Source organism: Gymnogyps californianus, chromosome 20 (genome assembly GCF_018139145.2).
Source record: "Gymnogyps californianus isolate 813 chromosome 20, ASM1813914v2, whole genome shotgun sequence".
Classification (NCBI taxonomy): Eukaryota; Metazoa; Chordata; class Aves; order Accipitriformes; family Cathartidae; genus Gymnogyps; species Gymnogyps californianus.
Window position 1 is genome coordinate 12,952,976 of NC_059490.1, and position 23,863 is coordinate 12,976,838.

Genomic DNA, 23,863 nt, shown 5'->3' on the forward strand with positions numbered 1-23,863 from the left:
AGCAGTTCTTAATTTGGCTGTGGAACGGTATTGCTTTATCTTTCAATCAAATTAAGAGTCTAACCAGTCATGTATTATGGAGAAACGTTAACATGAGAGAGAAGTAATGAATCAACTTCAGGAGGTTTGTCTTCTTCAGACTTTCAACTGGATTGTTGCTAAGTGGGTACAAAGCCTAAGTGTAAGAGGAGAGTTTAGCTACATCACTCTCCAGACTGATGTTTTTGCAGAAGGAGAAAGACACTGTAGTCTGAAAACCGTCTATTGTTTCTTGTAAAATAAAAATAATCTTGGTTTAAGTCAATAATAAAGCTTGTACAGTGTTTAAATCTGTACATATGGTGCTTGGTTAGGAGTAAAGCAGAGCCTGCAGCTCCCTGTGCAATGGTTAAACACACCTTTGGCAAGGAAAACTGCCAAGATGCTAGTAATCAGCCCTGAGTTAACTGCAAAGTATGGCAGGAAGGCAGCTGTTAATTTGATTTTTAAGGTCAGTTTTTTCAGGCAAGATTGGAGTATATTTTTTTTCTCTCGTTTTCTTTCCTTGTATAATTTGTATATTTGTTTAATTTCCTTGTATAATAATGTGAAATATATATATTTCCTTCTCACTTGATTCTTTCCTCTGTATAAAACCTGTAGAGATGGAATCAGCTAATTTCTTTTCAGCGTAATTATATGTGGGTCGTAATTGTTTTGTTGAATTTTTCATTTCTAATGTTTAAAAAAAAGTTAGATTTGATGATTAGGTCAAGAGAATAAAGAGAAAATGTTGCAGATATGCCAACTTGGCTGTGAATTAGCATTTTCCACTTAAACGGGAATGGTTAATTTTTTGCATTGAATGGTTTAGACTTTTTGTTAAGATACGTGTCAGTTGTGATGTGGATACTAACCCATAGTATCTGAAATTGTGAGCTATGTTGAGTTGGATGCATTAAACTCCTACAGAAAACTAGCGTTTCTGTGCAAGACTGGGTGCACGTTAAGATGTTTTTAGCAAGCTCTTCATCTGGTCTCATTTTTCATTGGCTCACTGATTCAGTCTCCTTTGCTACATCTGCCATGCATCTCAAAGGTTCTCCAACATTTATACAATGGTCAAAACACACAATATAACAGAAGAATCTCTACACCCTCATGACTCTGCTTTCAGTATGCTGATTTTTACCTTGTACTAGTGTTTATCTCTCTCTCTCTCCTCTGAAGGCTGCCTTACCTAATTTTGTCCACAGTGAATGTTCTGTGTAAACAAACTGCTCTCTTCCTTCCCCCCAGTAGCATGTGATCTCCCCCTCCATGTCATGTCCTCCTAGAGTCATATAATTAATTAAAGGGTGTTTGTACATAGCTGACTGTAGTGTTTACGCTGCTATTAAATTTATTGCAATAGCATCTGCCACTGCCTAATAATGTGAAGAATGGCAAACAGAAAATTTGGCTTAGTGGAGTGAACAGTGGAAGGGAAGGATGGAAACTAGAATAGTCAACAGCGTTCCAAACACATCAGATAGCTTGCATAAAGAACATATTTACTTCTAGCATCAGGTTTTAGAGAGAAGCAGTGAATTCGATTTCTGCAAATCATCCATGGTAGCAGTTCACACTAGGGCAGGTTACCAGTGTTCTGCAACTGCTGTCATTTAATTTTGTGATGCTGTATGTTCTAGAATACAGCTCAGCAAATACATGCAAAATGGAGTAAGCTTAAACTAGCCGCTAAGATATTTTTTAGCTGAGAGCTGAGTCCTGCTGCAGAGAGTATTGCTTTCCTTGCAGTCCCTCCACAGATTCCCTTTTCCTTTTTTGATTTGTATTAAGATCCGGTCCTCATGCTGAAATCAGCATGTGTTCTTGCATCAGTTTCATTGGGCCTAGAGTTTCCCTGGCTGCCATTCCCATCCAGAGGGTCATACCATCTGTAGGTATATTACCTCCTTTCCTCTCCCCCTACTTTCCCAAGTTTGACATAATTTTGCTCACACCAGTGTTACATTTGCCATGGCATTTTAAAAAAAATATTAACAAAACGGATTTTTCTATTCAGAAGTTAAATTTCACAGTACTCTTGCTGGGGCGGAAGCCACATTCTGAAGTGGAGCATGAACGTTGTTTGTTCCAGTGGCATGGTTATGTTGTTAAATGAATTCAGATGATTAGAACGGAGAAAGTCATGCATACCATAAAGCCTACTGGCAGTCCAGTAGCTAATGTTGCAAGACTGCATGTGTGGGGAAGAAGGATCCCCCTAATATCTCACTGGTGCTGAGGCACACAGCTCTGTTCTGCTGTGCTGTTGTCTGATGCTGATCTCGTTAGCAGTGTGATCCCAGGAGAGAGCAAAACAAGAGGCAAGAATTGTACAAAATGCCCTCTGACATGCCCTCCCTCAGGAGCACAGATCTGCAAAGATACATGTATGTGTAATGCCTGTGTACCAGAGCATGACACTAAAGGTAACTTTGTGAATCTTGTTTTTACCTGTAGCTACTTTCTCTGGTGAATAGATATGTTTATTTCTACTGGTGTTACCAATCCTTTGTGGGAGAGTAAGGTGGATTCTATTCTGGTTTCAATACTGCCCAAAAAACTGCTCGCTAATTTTTTTTTGTAGCATTGCAATAGGTGGTAGCATGCAACTAGAGTAATTGCAGATCATCTTCTAATTCCAGGCCAGAGAAGTGGCAATTTTCTGCAGAGTCTGTGGAAATTACTGTGTGATGAAAATATCTGGACCCCTCTGATGAGCATAGTTAACACTTCTTTGGAGCATAGAGTTCCTACTGCCTTAATTTCACTAGCATGTTTTCTTTTGATCAAGTTCTTTGAATTTGGTGAGACTCCTCATAAACTACGCTGTCTTCTTGAATTTGTCTCTCAATGTAGGACTAACATCTTGGCACTTTAGTAGTCTAGTTTTCAAGGACCATAGTTACACAGATGAAGTAGAATGCCCTCAAGTGGTTAATCAGGCACGAGATTTTCCCCCCAAGTTTTTCCCATCATATCAGAGTGAATATCTTCAGAAGGGTAATTTAAAATATGCCAGGTCTGCATTTCAGTCTAGGTTCATATTCCTTGAACCTCTTGAGGGATGACGATGTGAAGAGAAATGTAATGTGATTTAGGGGGCTTTTAGACTTGCATTGTAGCCTGTGCTGTGGCATGTATCCTGAAGCTGGAGAACATTTCACTCATGAGAAGGAGGAAGACGTAAGAACAGAACCTAAGTCTAGGAACCTATGGCTGAAAGACATTATCAACACTATTTTCATCACAAATCCAAAACTTAGCACCATACAAGCTACTATGAAGAAATTTAACTCTATCCCTGTCAAAACCACTGCAATTTAAAAAACCTTTAGAAATATCTGTGTCCCCACTATCACATTTCCTTGCTGCACTTGCTCTTTAACAGTATGTGCTGTGCCTGCAAAGCGATTGTCATTCACCATATCCTGCATAAGGCAGTGGCACCAATGTGATGGGAGCTTTTTACAGAAAAAGAACTAGAAAACATGCATGAAAACGTGGGGCAGATCTAGAATGTATTGACTTTTATATACTGCTTAGCATCTGAAAACAAGTGTTTCCTTTCTGGTGTTTTTGTTTTGCCTTCATGTTTTTGTTTAATTTTTTTCCCCTGACCTCTTCTTATTTTTCTCTCATAAACAGTGAAAAATGTGGGACAAGCACAGTAATGCATACCAGAAGACCTAAATCTAGATGTTAAAAACTTATATTCAAAGTTGAAATTTGTTAGTAAGGTTTTAAAAAAAGTAATTGTCTATTTTTGAAACCTGCCAAATAAAAATGAATTTCAATTCCGTAGTGAAATTGGCTTCACATTCTATCAAGAGCTGTTCTTTCCTATCTGCACAGCCATTTAAAGCTGTCAAGAGAAGGAGCTTTCTTTGTGAAACTAGTTGGTTTCCAGTCATAATTCATAGAATCGTGTATACAAGCACTTTAGAAGGCTGCTCTGTGCTCTTGACGTGGAGGCCTGGTTTTTGCTTTTAGCTCTCACATTCCTGAGAGCTTCACAGGTTCTTCCCAAGGCAATGACTGATAGCTGCTTTGCCTCAACAATTACTCTCCCTGTGAGCTATTGCAGATAGTACTTCTTCCCTAATAAGCTGAAAGCAGGTAACAGTTGTGACCCAAGCTCTTTGGCAGAACAACAGTCTGTGAATTGCCCTGGTGAGGAACTCAAAATGAAAGAGATTGTATGTGAAGTTTGGAAAATGGTTAATTCAAATAATTTTCATTCCTCAAAAGTCAGGTACGGAGGTGGTCTCCTTGCTGGCAGTTTCAGCACAAAGAGTGGAGAAAAGCAGATTTCTATGCTGTATATTGAAGAGCCTGTAATTTTTTCTTTTCTTTTTACTCCCTTTAAAAGCCGAGTTGTCAATTGTGATAGCTGGGGCATCTGAAGGAAAAGACGATTGTGGCAGACCTCTTATTCTGTACTGCTGCTTCCATCAGAAGAATTAAAAATTATTACTATTCATTATATATTAACCCTAGTGGGTTTTAGTGTAACAGCATTTTTAATTCATGAGATGAGGAACCGTGCATACAAGTTCTATAGACTTCTTAAGGCACTGGGCGGAAGCTTTCACTGAACACAAGAAAATCAGTGGGCAGGCGATTGCAACACGTGCACCGTTTTATTCACATATCATGGAGTTCCACAAGCTTCCCTGGTCCTTGTCATTTGACCAGTCTGGTTTTTGTTTCCAAATACACAGAACATAACATTGCCTCTGTTGTTCATTCAGACTGTGTCTCAGCGGAAGAGTGCCGTCTCTATCGCTTGTTTGAATATACTCAAATGGTAGGTAGGCTCCAGGAAAAAGAGTAAATTTTGCCTAGGCCTCTGAAGAAGGCATCTAGAGAAAGTGTCCTGGTTTCAGCTGGGATAGAGTTAATTTTCTTCTTAGTAGCTGGTACAGTACTGTGTTTTGGATTTAGTGTGAGAATACTGTTGATAACACCCTGATGTTTTAGTTGTTGCTAAGTAGTGCTTATCCGAAGTCAAGGATTTTTCAGTTTCCCATGCTCTGCCAGCAAGCAGGTGTGCAAGAAGCTGGGAGGGAGCACGGCCAGGAGAGCTGACCCAAACTAGCCAGGGGGATATTCCGTACCATGGAACGTCATGCTCAGTATATAAACTGGGGGGAGTTGGCCGGGAGGGGCGGATTGCTGCTCTGGCATCGGTCAGCGGGTGGTGAGCAATTGCATTGTGCATCACTGTTTTTTTTTTCCCTTGAGCTTTTTTCTTTTTTTTTTTTTCCCCTTTTAAAAAAAATATTCCTTTTCATTATTATTATTATTATTATTATTATATTTCATTATTATCATTGTTAGTGTTATTAAACCGTTCTTATCTCAACCCATGAGTTTTACCTTCTTTCCCAATTCTCCTCCCCATCCCACTGGGAGGGGGGAGGAGTGAGGGAGCGGCTGCGTGGTGCTTAGTTGCTGGCTGGGGTTAAACCATGACAGAAGGGATTGAGAGATCTGTGTTCCCATCCCAGCTCTGATGGTAGCTGTGGGCTGGTACCATTGGGCTTTCATTTTTGTAGTGGTGGAATGATGGCAAAGGTGTTTACCCTCCATGGCAGAAATGGCCTCAGTGCCGTAGGAGGCCTTTATCTATATGTGCGAACTAATGAAAGGCCCTTCTATTCCCATGTCCTTGTGTCTCTGTATTTTAGGTTTTTGTGTTTAGATCTGAGAAAATCCCTTTGTACTTGCAACTTTGCTTGGACAGGTGGACCGTGGGAGGGAATGGAAGGACAGAGACATTCTTAAAAACACTGCTAATTAGATATTTGGAATAAGAATCTATTTTGTGTTGCTTGATAAGTTATGCTAATTCTTAGTTATTTAGAGATTCAGTGGCTAATGCTACAGGTAATCAAATAGATTCCTAGCTACAGTTTCATTGCTTATGATGCCTTTCTTGAAATGAAGAGTAAAATCTAGCTTCTAGACTAAGCATTTTGGTGAATAGATTAGAGCAGTTTTCAAGTTTGTCATATGCTGAGCTATTCCCACTGAAGCCAATGGGAGTTTTAGAAATCAGCTACAGTAGAAAAAGTAAAGAGCTTGATGTTCACGTAAAGCAATCCTGTTTCACGTTGTGTTTTTTTCCTTTTGCAGGTGAAGAGTCTGCATTTTGCTCATCTGACTTTCTACAGGAAAAACAACGTGAGTTGAAGTTCTTCTCATTTTTCTTCGTACCAAGGCTGTTCAACAACTAGAGATAATAATAGAATAGAAATGTTAGCCAGCACAGGTCTGGTGTTATGTTGAGAAGGGAGATGGGTGTGGAGGGACCAGGATTCTTTTGAGTTTTGTTTTAAATGTATTTATTTTTAACGTGGATTATGAAAATGTAGCAGGAAAGTGCCTGTAACATTATTTAACGCATTAGATAGTGCCTTATAGCATTGGCTAGAGTGGCAGAGGTGGAGCATTGGAGGGTGAAGCTGCTGGTATACATGATAGCTCCTACAGGACAGTACAACGTGGCTCGATTTGGAGCGTAGAAGCCTTCAGTGCTTTGTGCTCTGGACTTCCTTCTCCCATCTCTGCTTAAAGAGGTGCTAGAGGTGTTGCTGTTAAAAGTTTCTGAGTGCTGTAGGAATGAAAAGTAGTGCTATGCCTGGCATTGCTAGGGTTCCTTTGCTGCTGGTGCCCCACTTTGAGGAGCGTATTCATGTGTCACTGTGCTGTTGATCCTTCTGTGGTTTTGCATTGCTTGCTGAAGAGAGCAGATTGGCTTATAGAAATGAGTGGTGTTAATGAGGGTGTTTTCTTTGGTCAGTTCTCTGTGGGAACAATTGTTGGTTGCCCTCATCACGTTTCATGGTGAAAAGTCTGTTTGCTATTTCTGCAACTACATTCATAAGCACATGTTGTCACTCTGTGCCAACCCCTTCCCCTTTGGAAATCATGCTTTGCCTCGCTCATCTGGCCTGGTCTGAGAAGTGGAGCTGAGGAGCAGTTGGAGTCTAGATCCTTGGCTAAACCCTGTGTGTTGCTTCTACTCCAGTGTTCCATAGTAGTCATGTACAAGATCTGGTAGTGTATGTGTGTAAGACTCATTCAATGAAGAAACAGTGTGGAAGTTAACACAGGCACTATCTTATGTTGTGGCTTCCAGAACAGGATTGGACTCAGTCATGCGTGCCATTATTTTCCTCTAAACAGTGCCGTTTGTGAAACTGCATCTGCAGTGTATTACAATATTCTTTATCATTTGTTAATAGAAAGCATATGTTACAGCCTTCATGTGAAAATATTTCTCATGACGGATTTGTCATTATAAACAGCTAGTAATAGCACAGCAGATGGCAAGAAACGGCATAATTTCTCATGGGAGTGCGATAATGGAAATAGCAGTTTTCTTTGGGGACTATCACCACCTTATGCTTTGTACCTAAAGCAAGTTCTCTTGTTTTTACTCTAAATTCCTCCCTCATTAACATGGCAAAATATTAGAGATGCTTGAAATGGTCTGGGGAAAAAAAAAGAGGACCTGGCTTGATTCTTAGTACAGGTTTGAACTGTACCTCATGTTCTCAGAAGTTTGGGAATGATGATGCGAATTCTTTTCTCCTAGATTCAGGGTACTTAATCACTTATTTTTTTGTCACGGGTTGAACTGATGTTTTTCATGGGTGATTTGGGGTGTTGAATCGCTGTCTGAGCTTTTCCTTTCACCTGGTTCTCCTCTCATGCTGATGGCTGATCTTGAGATCTGAGGTACTCCGCGTGAAGAGACTGGGCAATGAGTTATTTCAGGCAAGGCTTATAGACACACAGCTTGCTTGATGTCTCTGTAAGTCACTGATGAACATGTGCAACATATATATACCAATTCCAGTGGGAACTGGAGTGCAAAACAATCCCTGCCAGAGACGCTGGCTCATTGGTATCTGCGGTAGCAGCGTATGTTTCTGTCTCCAGAAATACTTGGTAAATCTCTTCCCTAGTCATTAAATCAGTTGGCTTAGATGGTACCCACTGTTCCTGGATATTGACTGCTAGACTGAAAAGCAGTATAATTTCTGTAACATGGTTGGATTAATTTAGGACTGTGAGCTATCTTCCTTATAGTTCAGCATCTGATCAGCAATAGGTAAGTGTCAGTTTCTGTTTTTACTCATCTCCTTCACTTTAATTTGTTTTGGTACTGCATATTGCTAAGAGCCATTTAACTACCTAGGGTAGTTCTCAATGAGCTGATACATGGTCCAGTGGCTGTCCTGACAAAAATTGCTTAATAGTTCCTGCTGTTTTTTATAATGCAGCCTTGTGTTTTAAATGGTATCAATTGATGATCTCCCAAAAGACGGAACTTCTAAACTTCATACTGTTGACATAGTTGTTTAATAATGAGGTCACTGTTTCCATGTGATAGTTGAGTATGTACTATGATCTCAGCTAAATCAAATTAGTCACAGTACTTACATTTGGCCACCTGTTTTAATTAAGGTTACCAGGTATTATAGGTTGGCCGAGTTAGCCCCAGATTATAGGATGTGTCTCCAGGATGCTATTTTGTCTCAGATTTTCATCCAGACATGGGATTTTCTGTTTTCAGTTTTCAGATTGGGTTGAGAGGGTTTACTCTTTCTCCAAGGCTTCAGCCTCTCTCTCTTGCTTTCTCTCCCCCGCAAAGAGAATGGGAGACATGTATTCTTTTCATTTGACTGGTGGCAGTTGGAATATAATAGCATTAATTTTGTTCTTTCCATCCCTGATACTTCTGTTGCTGGTATCATACTACAGACCTGTAGAAAGTTACAAAAGGCATTTGTCAGAGCCTGGATTACAACTCCTGAGCAGAGTTTATATTAAAATGTCAAGAAATTTCCCTGGAGAGGAAATGGGAAATTGAACATTTTAAAAATTGTTGTTATTTTAATGAAAGTACTCCCTCCCCTTTCCGTATTTCAGCTGATGCTGTTCCAGAATGCTGAATTATCCAGCCCTGTGCTTATACTACTCAGCTGAGCTGCCCAGAGCTATCTGAGAGGCTATTGCTTAGTGCACGATGGCAGTGCTGCTTCCCTGTAATCACTTCAGTTGATGCAATTACATGAATGCGTAAGCTAAAGATTTGGCAGAAGCTGCGTCTGAGGAAGGGATAGCAGAATTACTCCCCCTTGCATTCAGTATGTGGTTTTGAAACTTTCTGCTATTGAAGAAGCAATAAAGATTTGAGAGCTAATAAATATCTGCATATTTCTGAATAAAGAATAGGCAGGGTTGCGCTTCTAACAAGTAATTTTTGACCATACATTTGTTAATCAGTAGACTAGTGAGGTTTTGAATAGCTAGACAGTAATTACTTTCTTAGCATTTGTTAGCAGTGTTCTTGTAGCGTGGGAGAATTACTGAGTACTAAGGTTAGCTTCTACAACGTGTAAAAGCATTCTGATGATATGCAAAACCTGTATCTGTATTTCTATTTCGTTTTTATTCCTGCTTGTTGGTTTTGTGTATTGATTTTGTGCATTTTAAGATTCCAGTGCATAATTTAGAAAAGGACAGCTCAGGCTTGGGGAAGGCGAGATCTGAGTAACACCACTTTCACCCTACAAGAACCCTTATGTATCTCACTGCCTTTATGAGTGTGGTAAAGTGTTGTAGCTTAAATCCATCATATGCCATGCATTTTTTTCTTTCTGTTAGCAGATTTTGCTTCTTGTTCTTTTTTTTTTTTTTTTTTTTTTTTTTTTTACTTTTTATTGCCATGCTACTATACATTCAACTCTGTTCTCTGACAGACAGAGCGTTTTGCAGGGGGAGTGGGAGGTGTAAAGTTTTGTGATAGGTGAGTTAATTCCACAGTCTCAGACTAGCTCTGGAAAAGATGCTCCCGTCTGCAGAGGCAAGATTATTTACCCTTTTAGAGGGAGGTCATTGCACCTTAGAAGCAGAACAACTGATTGTGATTTTTATATCCTGCCATGCTGCCTGGGCTGAGAAAGCATCTGGGAAAAGAGATACTAGGAATTTGCATTCTGACTTGTAGCCTGCAGGAAACCAATGCAGTGATATTAGGCCAAGTTCACTCAATAGCATGAAGAATTTACTCTGCTCAGTAATACGAGCCAGAGCTATGTAGGGTGGCTCAGCAGCTGTGTCTAGATTGAGTTTTCAAGTGGTTTGCTCCCAGGAAAGCATTAAAACAAAGGCTGGGTTTTTGAAAGCTCTGTGTGTTCAGAGACCTGGTTGCTTTTGTAAACTTGGACATTAGGACACCAGTTGGAACTAACCGCTACTACCACCTACCCACTACTGATCAGCTAGTTTGGGTGTCTGCAGAGGAGCTGACCTTCTTGAGCAATGAGATTTCAGCACGTTCTCTTATTCCTGTCCTTGTGCCAGATTTGAGAAACCTAGTGGACTCTGTAGCTGGTGCATTTGCAGGTTAACTAAAAAACAAGACAAATGAACAGAAAGTTTTTTATCTTATCCCACCCTGACCTTTCCTGACTGCATCACTAGCTGTTAGAATATAAGCTATTACAACCCACTGGTTTCTGACTCTGTATGGGATTTGAGTACCTTTTTTGTTACTGTAATTTACATAATGATACAATTAACATAAATTGGTATAATGATGGTATGAATCAAGACAGCTGGAAAAATCTGTAAAATGTTGATAATGTCATCAGAGAGGTTTGGTCCAGCAAAACAGTGTTATTATTTTACCTAATTAAAGCCCTTCCAGTAAATAGTAAAACACATAATTTCTGTGTAATCAGTTTCATTTCAGTGCCTAATTAAATTTCTGTCATTTTCTCTAGTAGGTCATGCTGTCCATTTCGGTCTCTTTTAGAGCTTTAGCTGCTGAATAGTCTAACCCTTTATATTTTCATCATGACAGAGAAGGTCCCCCAGTTATTTAAGTCTCTGGTATTTAACCTAAACAATAAAGCTGAACCTATGTAGACCCAAAGTCTGATTATCTTCCAAAGTATACGATCAGTAAATCTCTTGAAATGCCACACGCGTGACACGCAGCCCCCTGCCTCCACCACTGTGGGACTGCTTCGAATTCAGGCAAGTTTGCTTCTTTGGGCAGCACAGTGCTGAAGATCTATCCACTGAAATTCCTGACTTGTGCTGCAAATCAACAAAAAAACCCACCTGGCTCCCATTTGCCTTTGCCTTTTTTTTTTTTTTTAGATCTCTTCATTCTTTTTATGTTAAAACTGTACTTCTAGGTGCAGATTTTCAAAACAAGACAGTATACATTCTAACATTACTGCAGCTTGAACTTTTGGCAGTGTAGCAGTGTTCTGAAGACAGTTGAACTGTGCACATTTGTATGTCTGAAAGAAAAGAATACTTTGCATGCTTCCCTAGACTGATCTGTGCATCATCGTTTCTGTAATCTCTAATATTGCAAGTTGATATGCTTTTTTCTTTCTTTTTCTCCACCGAAGTGAGAAAGCAGTTTTGAAAGAAGCCCAATTTTATGATAGAGGTCTACTTTAACAATAGAATAGAAATTGTGATTAAAACAATGCCTGGAATCCTAGTGTCCAGTTATCTATGACATTTTTGTGTGTGTGAAGCAAGGAACTATCCTGCAACCTGGCATTTGATGCATTAGGGAAAAAAGCAAACTACCCTCTGCTTTCTAAAAGTGTATCTTTAGCACAAGATTTTCAAAGGAACAGCACACAGTCCAGGATGCGGTTGGCACTCTGCTGCAAGGGCACATTGCTGAGTCCAGGTCAACTTGTTGTCCACCAGGATCCTCAGGTCCTTTTCTGCAAAGCTGCTTTCCAGATGGTTGGTCCCCAGCCTGTACTGTTAAGTGGGGTTATTCCTCCCCAGATGCAGGACTTCGCATTTCAGTTGGTTGAACTTCATGAGATTCCTTTTGACCCATTTCTCCAGCCTGTTGAGATCCTTCTGAATGGCAGCACAACCATCTGGTGTTTCAGCTACTCCCCTCAGTTTTGTATTGTCTGCAAGCTTGCCGAGAGTACACTTTGTTCCATCATCTAGGTCATTAATAAAGATGCTACACAGGACTGGACCCAGTAGTCCCCTTGGGGGATACCACTAGTCACTGGCTTCCAGCTGGACTTTGTGCTGCTGGTCACAACCCTTTAAACCTGGCGGTTCAGGCAGTTTTCAGTCCATCTCACTGTCCACTTATGTAGCCCGCACTTTCTCAGTTTCTCTATGAGGATGTTATGAGAGACAGTGTTGAAAGCCCTACTAAAATTGAGAGAAACAACATCCGATGCTCTCTGTTCATCCACCAAGCCAGTCATCTCATCATAGAAGGCTATCAGATTGGTTGGGCATGATTTTCCCTTTCTAAGTCCATGCTGACTACCAGCCGTCACTTTCTTGTTCTTGTGTTTGGAAACTAAGCACAATGGCTAGTAGAATACCTCTTAGAGACAGCAGCAAATCAGAAGTTTGATGTTTTTCTTCTTGCCTCCTCTTTCTTTACCTGAGAAATCAGTGTTCCAGGATCTGATTGCAGAACTCTGTAAGCTAAAGTGTGAGTAAGTGGGCTTCAGTGTGTTTTTTGCAAAACTTTGCTCATCTCCTCTGATGTAGATGTCTCATAAATGCAGTGAGAGACAGGAGTATGGAACATTCCTTTAATTTATAAGGAAGAGATTGGCCCTATGTATAAATGTGACAATGAAGCTGACAACAGTGCTAATCAAATTTCATCCTACAGCTGTTTCCTAGGTAACTAACACATGCAGCTGTAGAAAAAAGACTGCATTATAAAGAGACCAGAAAGATCCTGTAGCAATTCTCGTCAATGACTGAAGAAACACAGTGCAAAAAAAAAAGTGGATAGTACTATATCATCTTCTTCTTTGTCCTCAAGGACAGAGAAGATTTGTTCAGAGGGCAAGCCTTTTCATAGCCAGCTGTAGAAGTTTTATAGAATAGAATATTTTCAGTTGGAAGGGACCTACAACGATCATCTAGTCCGACTGCCTGACCACTTCAGGGTTGACCAAAAGTTTAAGCATATTATTAAGGGCATCGTCCAAATGCCTCTTAAACACTGACAGGCATGGGGCATCGACCACCTCTCTAGGAAGCCTGTTCTAGTGTTTGATCACTCTCTCTGCAAAGAAATGCTTCCTAAGTTTTGCTTCCCAAGGCCAGACAGTGGACAGTCTCATGGTCTTAAAGCTGGCATCATGAATGTTGCACCAGTTAGAGCAGGTTGCTGTCCAGCCAGGTAGTCCCAAGTGGGTCTTTGGGTCTGTTTGGTCATGCTGCGAAGTCAATGCAGAGACTTTCATTATTGTGTTTATAACAGAGGAAGTTGCATGCATGATCCTGTTGTGAAAAGGTATTAGCAAAGCACTGTGTTTCTCTGCAGTGTCACCTCCTGTGTTTTGCTCTATGGTCTGTTACTCCTGTTTTGCATCCTGGTAATGGAGCACTGCGGTTGCTTCTGGGAGTTTCCCAGGTAGTCACAGAGGTTTGTGGAAGAGCTGGATCCTGAAGGTCTTTGGAGAACTTTAAAGGCTTAATTCACTTGCCTATCTATAGGTGTTTAGTGCCGTTTAAGACATAGCAGAGTATCTAAGATACCTGTGTGGGACAAGCAGAGATGATGCAGAACCTCAGGTGACCTCTTCTGCTGCTGTTCCAGAAAGGCACAGATGACCAACAGCAGCTGTACCGCTACTACACACCTCTGTATAAGGACTTGAATCCTGTTCTAAATGTTGCTGTTAAGAATAGAAGAGCCTCTAATATGTAGGGCTGCAAGAAACTTTGTCTATTGTTCTGTTTGTCCACAGGGTTTCCTGTGAACAGATCGTTCTTGTCTTCAAACTAGAAATGTGCCTTGCCTCCATAGATGTCTGTAAAAGATGAGGAAGCCAAATATTTGTATGATCAATTATGTCTCTTTTCCTTTCAGGTGAATTATATAGAGCCTCTTTAAGAAAACAAAGGTTCCCGGCACAAGGCAGTATTGAAATACATGAGGACAATGAGGTGAGATTGTTTCCCAAAACGAGCTGTGCTGATTTCCAAGGAGTAGACATGTGGAAGTACTCTCATATTGTATTATGGAATTATAAACACGTTTGGTGGCTTAGTGTGTCTTTCTCTTGTTGAGTAGGTGCATGTGCAATCACTGAAAATCATCACAAGCTTTTTAGAGATTGCATAATTAACTTAGGTGGAAATATGACCCAGTTCTCTGAAGAGAAATTGTTATGTCTGCTTAGTACTTCAGTGGAAATGCAGATTTGTGAAGCAGATTCAGCAGCAGTCATGAAATTGATAGTAACAGAACTGCTTTTTTGAGAAGCAGCAAAGAATCTAAACAAGTTGTGTTCCTTCCAGTTAACTGATTAAGGTCCTCTGTCCACACACAGGACAGGCAACGGAAATGTCTACTTTTCCATTTTTGAAGAATTTCAATCATACAGTCCCCTGAAAATTATGACAGTCTTTGATAGACTTCAGATGTCCTTTTGATTAGCCCTTGAGCCCCTTGTCTCAGTCATGGCTAACTGCTGCTGAGAGGCAAATTAATTTCATTCCCTTTGAGTCCTGCTGTGAAGGATACCAGTTAAATCCAGCTGAGAGACCTTTTATGACAGTGACTTTAACAATGTTGACCCGCTTGAATTTTTCCCTCTGTTTTGAAGCTTTCAGTTCCACCAACCCATCAGCAGTGCCACTTACAAGCTGGCATTGACTGTGGAAGAAGCTACTCTTAGCTTTTAAAGGGAATTAAATTTCTCTTCTGAATAACTGGAATGGGACCATATGGAGAGGGAAATCGTAAATTAGAGCAAGGAAAAGTGGAACCTTAAAAATTCTCATAAGATCCAGTACTTAAGCAGATACAAGGCAGGTCAGCAAAATGCCTTCACAATGAATACTTGTACTGGATACTAAAAATCATGGGCTGAACAGAGATAGTGGCTTTATGGAACAACTTATAATTCTCTCATTTTCAACCATTTCTTTGTCACCGTTATACAGGTGCTAAAGTTACCAATTTCTTTGTCTTATTCATATCAATCACATTTCTACCCCTGCTCCTCACTAAACTGCAGCCTGAAGTGTGTGTGTGTGTGTTTACTTGTCACCTTTTCTGATTAATGTTATTCTTTTTAAACTCAGAGCAATTCTTCTCATTTTATATTTACTGTTGAAGACTGTGGCTTTCGTTCCAGAACTTAAGAATAAAGTGTCCAGAACATTGCCTGTTTCTCAGTAAATCACCCAATGTAGCAATTAACAATCCTCAGACAAATACAAGAAATGTTACTGTTATTTTTATTGTATGTTCATATTTGGTCAGGGACTAGAAGTCTCCAGGAATCATGTGATCCAAAGCGAAGAAAAAAATGGCAGTCAAGATTTAAAAACAAAAAAATCTCCGAATCTTTTAATGTATTACTGAGTTCTTCTTTGAGTGCACATAACTCTCAAGGGATAAAGAAAGAAAAAAAAGCGGAGTTGTGAGACATTCAAAATGTTTTTCCAGTCTCAAGTAGATAACATCTTGATTATTCTATGGAGCACACTGATTATTGTCTGTGTATGCACATATTCACATATTAATAAATTTATTTGTGAGGTTTATGGATACGAGCAATGATACATTTTTTTACTCTTTCAGTAAATGTCTGGGTAAGTTAGCCCCGTTTTTCATTTTAATAAGAAGTTGCCAGTCTCAAAAGGCTGAGATAACTGTATCATTGGCTTTTGCTGAATGTTTTCATTGGCAGAGAAATTTGTCTTTTTAGAACCTGTGATGATTTGAGTTAGAACCTTTCCAGTAAATGCAGCAGCCTCGTTCACAATACCTAGACAGATGTTCACTTAGGCTGTCTGTGGATGTTGGAATTCTTCTCCAGTCTCAATATATTTAAAATAGCTTTTGATGTACACAAAGCTGTTTATAATCTTTGTTGATCTGAAACCTACATCTGTGCTGCAAGGGTTTGCTGGCAGAGCATAGTGTGCTCTACCTGGTTCAGACATACATGACTTAAATGGAACACAGGGGCACACACACACACACACGCACCGCGCCCCCCCCCCCCCCCCCCCCCCGTGAAGGCAAATATCACGAAAAGATCACGGGGAGGGACACAGGACGGAGAAAAAAACCACTGCTAACTGCTTGTGAACTTGACACCAAGTATACCAACACTGTCCATAAAAATGCTTCCTCCCTTCTTATTCCCTGTTTTTCTCACAGGAAGGAGTTCAACACCAGAACTGCAAAACTCATGTGCTAATTTTGATCCTACATGGGGGGAACATCTTAGACGCTGGAGGTGGGGACCACAGCAGCAAGCTGGCAGACATCAACACCTTCAGCTCTGTGTTTGAGAAAGTGACCCAAGCCCATTTCCCTGCTGCTTTGGGCCACATCTTAATCAGACTTGTTCCCTGCCCAGCAATCTGTTCAGCAGCTTTCTCTCTTGTTTCCAAGTAAGTTGATTTGCATTTTCTTATGTTTGGCTTTGCAGTGTGGTTTTGAATGGCTTTCTGTGACCTGTCTTTTTCATAATGAAACATTGCAAATCCTTCTTAACCTTTTGCTTACTGCAAGACTTGGAAGGATCTTTCATCCTTTTCTAAGTGGATGCGTTTGTTTAAAAAAAAAAAAACAAACAAACACAAAAAAACACCAAAACGAAAAAAAACCAAAACCCATGGTGGACTACAGCCTATTGTCCACATGCATCCAAAAGAAAAAAAAAAATTCCGGAAGAAATCTGGACAGAAGAAGAAAACTGTGATAACTGTTAACTTTTCCTCCACCCTGCCAAATCTGACCCCAAAAAATCAGTAGTCAACTTTTATCTTATTTTAAAATTGAAACATAGCTAGATCTGCCTGCGGATATGCCAACTGATGTTTGTCTGTCTTATTTATCTGTTCATTATTTGGCCATTGTAGGGACAGGATGTTATAGAAGACTCTCCTGATAGTTTTAATGTTTCCTGTTTTAGAAACAAAAATTGCATATTGCTAACATTGGTTTAGGAATAAAGTGGAGATTGTGAAGCGTTGCTGAGAAACGTAGACTGATTTAAATAAATTCTGCTTTGCACTGGAAATTGAGAACAGAAAGAAATATCTAAACCAAGAGTGATTTAACATGTCTTCTTGGTGAGAGAGAATTTACATATGAACATGGTTTTTACATTTTAAGATGACAAAACTTTAGTATCTGTTCATTCCCAATAGCAGCTACTGCACTTTGAGGTCCTGTAGTGTTTTGTGGTAGACCACTCATTTATCGTCATTAACCTACAAAAATGCCATATACAGAAGTGTCTTGAATGGGCTACAAAGGATGCATCTCTAGGAAACAGTGCTTTTGGCTAACGAAGGCTTCAGTTCACAGTACAACTAGGATTTGGTTGCACGCACAGTGAGGGGTCCACTAGCTTTGATGACATTTCCTGTCTGAGCAGATCCATTTGCTAACTGATGTAAATGGAGGTGGCACTCACGAGGTTCCCCTTACTAACATGACGGATGGGTGGTTTGCTTCAAGCAGTTTGGTAATTCACTTGCATAAAGGTAGATAGACCCCAGTTCAGGGCTTCTAGAGAGCAACTGGGAGAGAATGCTGTGCATTACAGTAGATACTGGATCAGCTTTTCATTAATGAAGAGTACTAGGCAAGAATACCTCAAACGTCTTGTCATTGATAAAATTAGTAAATTCCTCAGCGAGCATAACTCTGCAAACTTAAATGACGCTGAGCTATATAGTATGGTTATGCTACATGACATTCACATTTACATTTCTAGCTGCCAGGTCCTGTTTCTGTCTGAGACCAGGTTCTGCTAGGAAACACTAGTCGCTAGACGAAGCAGAGATAATGATTTCATTTTAGGAAGTTGCCTATTAACTGAAAAAAAATAGTTTGGTAAATTTGGGATTTGGGGAGAATTTTGAGGGTGTTGGGATTTTTGGGGGGAGGTTGTTTTGGATGGGGGGTTAAGAAAATTCCCACAAAAATGTTTTAGTACATGTCTCTTAGTGTCTGGCTTGAAGAGAGAGTTCATCAGATCACATTGGCATTAAGTCTAGTGACTTTCTGAGATTCCTGTTAGTCACTTCTGCATTTGAAAATTATTGTTGTGTAAAAAGCTGTGATAACATTTCGATACAAAAACAAGTCACTATGAAATACTAAATGCAACTTTCAGAGAAAGAGTAGTTAGCAACTGCATCTCAGAGACCTGCTTAGTGTAGTATTTCACAGAATCATAGAATCATTTAGGTTCGAAAAGACCTTTAAGATCATCGAGTCCAACTGTAAACCTAACACTGCCAAGTCCACCACTAAACCATGTCCCTAAAAGCCATATCTACACATCTTTTAAATACCTCCAGGGATGGTGACTCAACCACTTCTGCACTCAAAGCAAGAACATAACTCTGAACTGTTAACTGTGCGTCAACAATGATAAGTTTGAAGTTCCTGTGTGCATGCTCATATGAGAGGTGTCGTCGCCTTGCAAAACTATTACTATTATTAATTTTAACAATTGTTATGTGTATGGCAGTAACAATTTTGGATATGCACTCTTTTTGACAATGCTGTGAGATGTAAAAAATGACATGTAGCAACTCCTTCAGGGAGGTAATATAAGTCTAGTTATAGTGTCCGCTTGGGGATCAGGAGATATGGATGCTATTCCTGGGTCTGTAACACATTTCCTGGTTGACCATAAATGAGAAAATCAGTCTGTCGGTGCCTCACTTCTCAAATTTGTTGAACAGAAACAAGGCTAAAATGATACAAGGAGGAATTTTTCTGTCATTAACCAAAGACCTAACATAAAGCCTGAGAAAGAAACAGGAAGATTTCTGCTGTCTGGATTGTGCCTCTAGCCTGGGATATATGAGAAAAGCTTAAGGGATGTAGGAGTAAGAGGGTACTGTGGTTACTGCGTTTTCCCTGAAAGCTGGAAAGGAAACAGCTATGCTGAGACTTTACTCTGACAAACTCGTACCTTGTAAAGCATGAGAGGAGATGATTTGTGAGGGAAGGAGGGTGATCTGGGTGTTTCTTTGTCGGGTTATTAATACCAGGGAACAAAGGCTGATCTTAGCCTATATGATTGAGGAGATGTTACACTTTCGTTCCAAGCCTATTAAATGGCCAGATTGCCTTACAAGATTCGTGCAGAAACGGGGACCGTAGCAGCAGTAGTGTAACCAACTTAATTTTACTTTTTTCCCCCCACTGAAACAACTTTTCCGTGCAGCATAACTTGCACACTAAATGAATGAAAGTTTTAGCAGGTAGTGAGCAAACTTTTCACTGAGTGCTGTATGATTGGCTTCCACATTGTCATAATGATAATTGATTATATTCTATCAATTCTGGTAGTGTAGTTCTTATTGCGCTCTAGTTCTGGTACCAGCCCAAGCAGTATTCTAGAGGATAGCTGAGCAGATACAGAATATTCAGTAAGGGAAAGGATTAAAATCTTTTTGATGTTGTTATTTGTCCCTGTGGCTCTAGTGAAATGAATTTAGAAATAACAAATGGAATTTTCCATTGGATGTATCCACTTCAGTAGCTGCTCTTCCTCGCCCACTTTTTCAGTCTTGAAATTCACTCATTAAATGAGAGAACCTTTTCAGGTAACATTTCTTTCCTTAGTGATATTTTCCTTGACATAAATATTTTAAATGGCATGATAGAGAAAGGAGAAAGAACCACATGCTCTTGGGCCTGCTTCAATTCTTCTACAAGTGTAAACCAGGAATAACTAGTGAACTCTGTCGTGATGGGGAGGAGAGAATCAGATTTGCTTGATTTCTTCTTTTCTAAGCAAAGAGAAACTTCTCTTGGTATTGTCTGGGCTTCCCCTAAGTGATGGTCGCTTTTATAGTCTTTTTGTTGCAATATAGTGCCCAAGGTTACATTTGAACCTCATGTAGAGGAGAAAACCCTGCAGAAGAGCTGAGGAGGTCTACAACCGTGGTGATGCCTGCTGTCCAGATGAGAGTTAGAGAGGAGAGATGGGGAATACATTAAAGTTCTGAAATACTAGCTGGACTTCAAGCTTTGACAGGCATATAGGAAGAAGAGGTGGCAGGGTGCAGACCAGACTGGTGGAAGGTGTGCCTGACTGTTCGCTTCAGGGGGGAATACACTGAAACAACCAGGAAAGAAGTGTGTGTATGTCCAGGTCGCTGCCCTGTAAAGCAAGAGGACTGATAGTAGAAGAGGTGAACCATCAAAGAGTGTTTGGGAGATCATCCTTGCCCATTTGGGCCATTGATTAACACAGGGCTCAGCGTGTTACAGTGTGTTAGGTATCCCATAATGCAGTGCCTGCAGGTCTCAACTGTCTGGAAGAAGAGCTGGTAGAGTGGAAGGAAGAGTGTGTGTTGGTAGCCCAAATGAACAGAGCTCCCACTTTCTTTCTCTGTTTTTTGATTTCCTCTTGTTGCAGCACACAGTATTCAGCCAGACTGAAAATAGCCAAGCTGGATGTTTGAATGTCCTAGAGAATCAGTGCCAGCACTGACATAAGATTGATATTGCCTTGGTATGTTCTTGCGTGGAGCTGCTTGTGATGCACCCATTTGGGGCTGACAAAAGGAGAGATGATTCCCTGCTCTCACATTTCTGCAGCTTCATGCCAGCAGCTTTCATAGCCAGAACTCCAGGATGCAGTTGTGGAACATAAACTTGTGGTAAACATTCCATTTAGCAAATGGTGGGGGACGAAGTGTGGTTTTAATTACTGTAATGTTTCATCGAGGGTGAGCCAGATGACTGACTAAGCAGCAGCACAAGATTTCTTGTTTGGTTTGAATGTATCTTCCATTTTCTGAATGTGTGGGCGTAGTGCATGCCAAGGCAGTACAACCCTCTGTTTACCTTGGCATAGGTTTTGAATTATGCTGTGTCTGTGTGCTGAGTGCCTAGGTTCAGAGGGATTCCACTGGGACTTTTCATGTGAATGCACCTATGCAGTTCTCCTCCCTGCCTTGCAAATAGTGGCTTAAAGGAAAGGGATCTTTCAGGGCTAAATCACTCCATCTAGTAAATGTTTCAGATTGTTTAATCTGGTCTGCTCCCATCTACTCCCATCACTTTCAGTTTCCTGTATCTCTCATATAAATCAGAAAGACACTGTTTATGCAACCTGTGTAGATTTATAATGCATGACTGATCTCCTGTGACACTTACCTCCATCTTTGCTGCTAAGGACAGACAAGGGTTAAAACTAAGGCACATTCTTGTTCCCGCTAGATGACTTGAGAGCCATCTCTTCCTTTTTCAGGGAGAAAAATATCCCAGAGTGGATCAACTGTTATGCTTTTTATAGCATATGATTTGATGAACATACATTGATTCACACCTCAGACTAGAGCTCCTAAATTACAGTATTAGCCAAACTGGAGAATAGTAAATGCAGATTTGGGGGCGGGGGGCGGGGAGTGGAGGGGAAGAAAAGAGAAGGGGAAAAAGGCCGAAACAAAAGTTACATTTAGGAAGCAAACACTTAAGTAGGAAAGTAAGCATATGAATAATCAAATGAGATGAAAGTGTTTTGTTGGATGAGTTTTGGAGTGCTCAGCCCCTTGCATGCTCCTTGCACAGTGGTGGGTCCCACAGTGTAAGCTCTTGGTGTTGCGTTTTCCTAATCAATTTTTAAAAATACTTTTATAATTTAATTAGAAAGTGTATGGAGAAGTCCAGTCATTATGATTTGAGTATTTCTATTCCTTGTTTTTCCTTTATCCTGAAAGTGGAGGAAGTAAATGCATATTCTGGCATTCAGAAACAGCAATAGCAAGTCCCTAGGACTGTCAACATGGAGTGCAGATAGCCAAATCATAAATGTCAAAAAACTGTTGTGTGACAGTTACCCAAACAAATGTTACCATGTGGGTGATTTCTGCCTGTTGCTTTCTCCTCTCACCTCTGCCATGGTCAGGGACTGCTGACCTGAGGAAGTTTTGAGGAGGGACCAGTGTTCTGTCTTGATCTGCATCTAGCCAGATGCTGTCTGCACTCAGAATAAGCTCCTGTTCCCTTGTTCCTCCTTTCCTCCCCCCTGCCCCCCGGGTTGAATAACCCCTCACCTCCCATCTCCATGGTGCAGTCTCAGTTATCCCTGCTGGCAGATGCCACTGTGCCATCAATCACTTCTCCCCTGGGCACCAGGTGTACTCTTACCCACCACGGAAGACCAGTTCTGTCTTGCAGCCTAGTCGTTTGCTGCCTTTTATCAGGGAGGTGTTGGGTTCTAACACTGGTGGCTTTATCTGTCAGGCTCTTACACTTAATGATTTCAGCTACTTCCTTGTGATTTCCCTCTCCATCTCCAGCCTTTGTGCAAGTGTGATGTTTCCAAGCTGGTGCTTTGGAAGGACCTCCTGCAGTGTCCTGCCAGTGCATCAAGATAACAAGACTTGTGCTCCTCTCAGCTCCAGCACTGATATTTTACCTGTTTGTCTCAGCTTCAGCACTAATACTTAGCATGTCCCCTGTGATAAACAACTTCATCTCCTCCATACACTCTTTCAGTGGTCTGGATCTTGCTTCCCTTTGTGTTGTGTCTACAATAACAACGGAGGTCTCTGTGGCTGCAACCTTTACAATAAAATAAATTGGAATTAAAAAACCCAAACCCTCATTTCCAAGCGAGTTCACTGTGATTAATTGTCTAGACAATAATTGCTCAATTTCAGTTTGATCTATATTCCTTTAGCCACGAAAAAAAATATTACCAGCTATTTATTTTTCCATTGACTCTGTTTTGTGTAGTTCTCTTGTGAATATTGTTTGCATTTTACTTCTATTATGAAAACATATGCAGGTATTTTTTTCCATTTCAAACATTCACTTCATAATTTTTTTTCCTCCTGTGTTTTCTTCCTTTCCCTTTCTGAAGTGTTATCTGCCAATTGTTATAGTAAATGAGGCCTTTTTATGTAGGTTTTTAAGGTTCGTTTTTCATTTTTGAGAGTTAGTATTCATAACTGTATGTCTGCTCTGCATTTAGATGATCTGATCAGCTGGCAAAATGAAGCTGTGTTAACTAGTAAATTGACACAGCTTGGCAGGCCAGCTGAGCTCCAGGACATAGAAACTGTTATACTACTTTGGATGAAAAGTAGCAAATCATTGGAGTGCTTCAGCAAGAGGCGAGTGTGGAAATGTCCGGTGAGGCTCAGGACATGAACACTGACCAGCTTCCATGCTTAAGCGTTGCAAGTCTTCTGTTCTTCTTCCATTACCCTGGTAATAGTCTCAAGGATGCAGGTTTTAGCAAAGACATAGACTAATTCCATTTCAGGCAGCTTGCTTTTTAATATTGTGAGAGCCCACCAAGTTCCTAAAGAAAGCGAATACAAAATAGCGTTGAAGTTGCCTGCCTGCAGCTTTGGATGAACTTTGGATGAGCTGAATTATCCAAAATACTTCTGACTTTCCTTTAATCTCTAAAGGACAGTCAAATTGCTGTAAGAGAATCTGGCACACACTAATGTGCGTTGCATCTTTGGCTCTCTGTGATTGTTTTCCCCACTCATCAATAAAAATCAGTCAAGACAATTGGCAGGTTTACTGAGAAACTTGCAGGGTGCACATCCAAGCTAAAATAAAGCTGCCATCCTATCAAATTTAAGCTTGCGTTTTCAGTCGAGTCACCTCCTTTTTGCAAAATGTCACTGTGCAAACATTTACGTATGATTTCAGAGTGTGTGCAGCTTTGTTCCATCTTTTTGAAAGGGTGGGACACTGGGAAAAATGTTTTTATATGCTTTTGAACAATACATGTCACACTTGTGTTCAAGGAAACAATAT

The 23,863-nt window shown here is 40.4% G+C and overlaps 1 protein-coding gene across 1 annotated transcript in view; it reads left to right on the top strand.

The window, feature by feature from the left end:
• PITPNM3 (PITPNM family member 3) overlaps positions 1-23,863 on the top strand; it is a 96,311-nt gene that overhangs the window by 31,633 nt on the left and 40,815 nt on the right. Inside the window, exons 4-6 of the mRNA XM_050909218.1 lie at positions 6,169-6,216; positions 13,952-14,028; positions 16,259-16,494. Of these exons, the coding sequence (XP_050765175.1) occupies positions 6,169-6,216; positions 13,952-14,028; positions 16,259-16,494 (361 nt within the window). The remainder of the gene's footprint in view (positions 1-6,168; positions 6,217-13,951; positions 14,029-16,258; positions 16,495-23,863) is intronic.